At 52.5% G+C, this 3746-nt stretch overlaps 1 protein-coding gene across 1 annotated transcript in view; it reads left to right on the plus strand.

Moving 5' to 3' along the window:
* Nucleotides 1-618, plus strand: part of LOC114818918 (SUN domain-containing protein 3) — a 5732-nt gene extending 5114 nt beyond the window's left edge. The window contains exon 9 of the mRNA XM_029086855.1: nt 484-618. Within this exon, the coding sequence (XP_028942688.1) occupies nt 484-618 (135 nt within the window). The remainder of the gene's footprint in view (nt 1-483) is intronic.
* The last annotated feature ends 3128 nt before the right edge of the window (nt 619-3746 follow it).

Here is a 3746-nt window from a genome sequence, read left to right on the forward strand (position 1 = left end):
TGCCGCAGTTGAAGCTGAAATCAGCTTGACTGTCTGGACTCCCAAGTGCATACAAATCACCACATCCCATAGGATGCACTGCTAGTTAAAGACTGGAAGTAACTGGACTTTCTGAGGATTCTGTTGTTGCTGGTAGTGAGTAGTAACAGGGAGGACAGTCTGTTTCAGTGGCTTTCTGGAGAAGGCAATGAGACATTTTACTAACACCACTGGCTCTTCTGGCATGGAAGCACGTGCCTCAAAGCAGGCGAGAAAAACTTGCCAATCTGTTTGCTGAAGCTTCTGGTAGCTGCTCATTCCTTTACGATTCTTATGACCAAATGAGGTAGAGCAGGATAAGATTGTCTTGACCACAATAGGTCCAAAGACCTCACAAGGGCAGACAGAAGTAAACTGTTGGACGAGTTCATTCCTGCAGCACTACTCTGTCAGTAGTCAAATGCCAGAGCAGAAAAGGCAACTCATTTCCTCTTGTCATTTCAGAACGAGCATTCTGGGTTTGTGAAATACATAAGGCTGCAAGTGCTGAGCAACTGGGGCCACCCGGACTACACCTGCCTGTATCGATTCAGGGTGCACGGTGATCCTCTCAAAGATGGGGGAAAGGCATTGTCCTAGTTCCCAGGCTCACAGTTACTCAGACCCTGGCGACAGCTCTGTGGCTACTCTACTCCTCGCGTCAAGCACTGCAGCTACTCAAACTCCAAAGGCAAGCACTGCAGACACTCAGACCCTGGTGAAGAGCACTGTAGGTCTTCAGTGACTTCATTTTGAAGTCCTGGAGCTAGACCTGAATAAACAGTAAAAGCAGATTAAATCATTAACCAGTTAGGGGATGGGGAAGCAGCTGTAAAAGGAACAGAGGAAGAAGGCCAGATTATTATTTTCGTTTCTTTTTTTGTTGGGTTTTTTTTTTCTTTTTTTTTTCCTTGTCTTCTCTCATCTTCGCCCGCCGCGCCCTGATCACAAGCCCTGCTTGGCCAGCAAAGCGGACACTTTGTTGGCTAGCGTGGCAAGCTGGGGGGAGTCCACCATATTGATGCTGCCGGTGGGGGAGACATTGCTAAGGCAGTGCAAGGAGGTATCTCCGGAGATGGTGGGGGACTTGTAGGCTATTTCAGTGCCATGGTTGGTCTTGGCTTTGGCGTTCTCATGGAAAGTCAGCTTGTGAGTCTCAATCTGCAACAAGAGGAGAGGGCGGTGAGCGGGGAGGAGGGAGGACGCCATCCGGAAAGGTCGTTTTTACCTGCAAACCATCGGCTGGGTCATGGCTGTTGTGCAGCTGGGAGGAAAGCTCAGTTCATTGGCCTGATGGCCCCAGTACCCCCAGGACTTCCCTTCCAGTAGCCCACACAGGACTGGAGCATCTCGGGATGCTCCAGCTAAACGGGGTGCCTCCAGTTTAGCTCCTGCTAAATGCACTTTCCTTGGTGATGCTTCCTTGAAAAAAAAAAACAACTTAAAAAAAAAACCCAACCCAAAACTTGTTACTGCAGGAACCAGGAAGAAAAAAATCCCTGGCAGGTTGACTGTAACTTCTTGTCTGTGGTAAAACTATCCACCCTCTGTACCCTCATTTCCCAAGAGCTGGCACCACAGCAGGGGTGGGGGGAAAGGCACAAACCAGCCCTTGGGGCAGAGAGGGGCACAGGCATCTGCCAAGGGAGCTGCATCCAACCAGGAGCGCTCCCCACTTGCTTCTCTGACAACAAAGCCCTGGTGCGTGCTCCCACCAGGAGGAAGAAACAACTTCCACTTCTCCAAATCCCCATTTATGAAAGGCTGTCAACACAGATGGGGATGTCCATGAGCACAGGACCCACATGAAGGCCTGGGGACAGCAAAGGCAACTGATGTGTCTCTTCTAGAGCATTGTCCCCTCCAAAGGTTGAGGCCACTTGTTGGAGAGGAGGCCACTCGACCTTGAAACACCCACCTCCAGCTGCCAGGGCTGGGGCTGGTGACCCTTGGGGCAGAAACAGGAACCGCCCTGACCCTGTCTGTGGGACTGTCCCTGGGGCTGAGCGCTCAGGCCCAGGGCTGGTGAACTGGGCCATGGCAGGGCCCGAGGGTGATGACATCTCCCCCGTGTCCCCCCAGCCAGGCCCATCCGCACTGGGAGAGACCGGCTCCTACTGCTGCTCCTGCTCCTGCAGATCCTCTGGCCTTGGCCCTGGCTCTGGCCCCCGCCAGGGAGCTGCCCTGGGTTTGCTGGGATCGGCCAGTCTTTCCCAAAATGTGGGTCTGTCGGTGCTCCAGGCACAGCCCTGGGCAGGAGGGGCTGCGCGACAGGAGCCCCTGCAGCCACAGCCCTGGGCAGGAGGAGCTGCGTGACAGGAGCCACTGGCATCGGTCAGGCCAGCCCCTGGCAGGAGACAGGGCTCTGCCCCTGGTGACACCACCCGTGCGGGGCCCAGCACCCAGGGCCTTCCTCAGGCCTCACCCTCCCCTGGGCGATGAGGAGGAGAGACGCCCTGTCCTGGCGTGGCCCAGAGTACCCTCCTGTCCCCAGAGGGAAGGACAGAGCCCCCTCACTCTCCCCACAGGGCCAGCCACTGTCCTTCCCTTCTGTCCCCAGGACTCCCCAGGGCTGACAGGCCCCTCGGGACCTCAGAGCCAGCAAACACTGGGGTCCAGGGGCTCCTGGGGCTCAGGGCGGCATTGGGCATCTCCAAAGCTGAGGTGCGGCTACCCCTTTGCTTCTGCAGACACGGATATTTTCTGCCTCCTTCATAGTCAAAACTGTTTCTCCTCATGGCACATGGACTAGACAGGTCCCTGCCATGTCCCTGTTATGCAGGGAGGACTTCAGGGTAACAAGGAAGTCACAGCATACACACAGGTAGGAGGACAGGAGAAGGGAGCCATGTCACGGTTTTGCCGCTGTTTCAGGTCTTAATTCAGACCTTTGTGTGCTTCTGTAGGGGACTAGAACTATGCTTTGACATTGTCGGCAGAACCCTCTAACCACAGAAAACCCCATCACCATGACAACCGAGTGAGCCCCACCTGTGGGGAACATGGATACACTCTGCTGTCTCTATGAGCACAGCCCATACCCTCTGAGCCTGGGCCCAGGCTCAGTGTGGGGGCTCAGACCCTCTAGAACAGGGGTCCTCAAACTTTTTAAACAAGGGGCCAGTTCACTGTCCCTCAGACACTGTTGGGGGCCGGACTATAGTTTGGAAAAAAATGAACGAATTCCTATGCACACTGCACATATTTTATTTGTAGTAGTGCAGAAAAAACAGGAAAAATAATGCAGTATTTAAAATGAAGAACAATTGTAATCAACAAAAACAAATAATATTTCAATGTGAACTATGGGCCTGCTTTTGGCTAATGAGATGGTCAATGTTAGGTTCCATATTTGTAACTGCAGTCGTAGCAAGTGATGCAAGTGTTCATCAGTTAGTCTGGATCTGACTGGAGATTTCAGATGTTTCATTTGGGAAAACGTCTGCTCACAGACATAGGTGGTGCCAAAGACGGTTTCAATTTTGAGTGCATGGTTCCTGAGATTATGATATGGCTCTGAAGGGAGAGATGCATAGAAATTAGTAAGGCTGCTTGATTTGAATGCATCTTTCAGCAAGTCACAAGTCCGTAGTTTGGCCAATTCCATTTGGTAAATTGGATCAACAGTTTCAATGTCAACAGAAAATGGGTTCCGGAAAAGCTGTATGTCCTGCTCATGGAGACAAAGCTCTTCAAGTCTAATTCGCAGTCCAGAGGCTGCCGACAGA

This window comes from Antrostomus carolinensis, unplaced genomic scaffold (genome assembly GCF_000700745.2).
Source record: "Antrostomus carolinensis isolate BGI_N321 unplaced genomic scaffold, ASM70074v2 scaffold21169, whole genome shotgun sequence".
Lineage (NCBI taxonomy): Eukaryota > Metazoa > Chordata > Aves > Caprimulgiformes > Caprimulgidae > Antrostomus > Antrostomus carolinensis.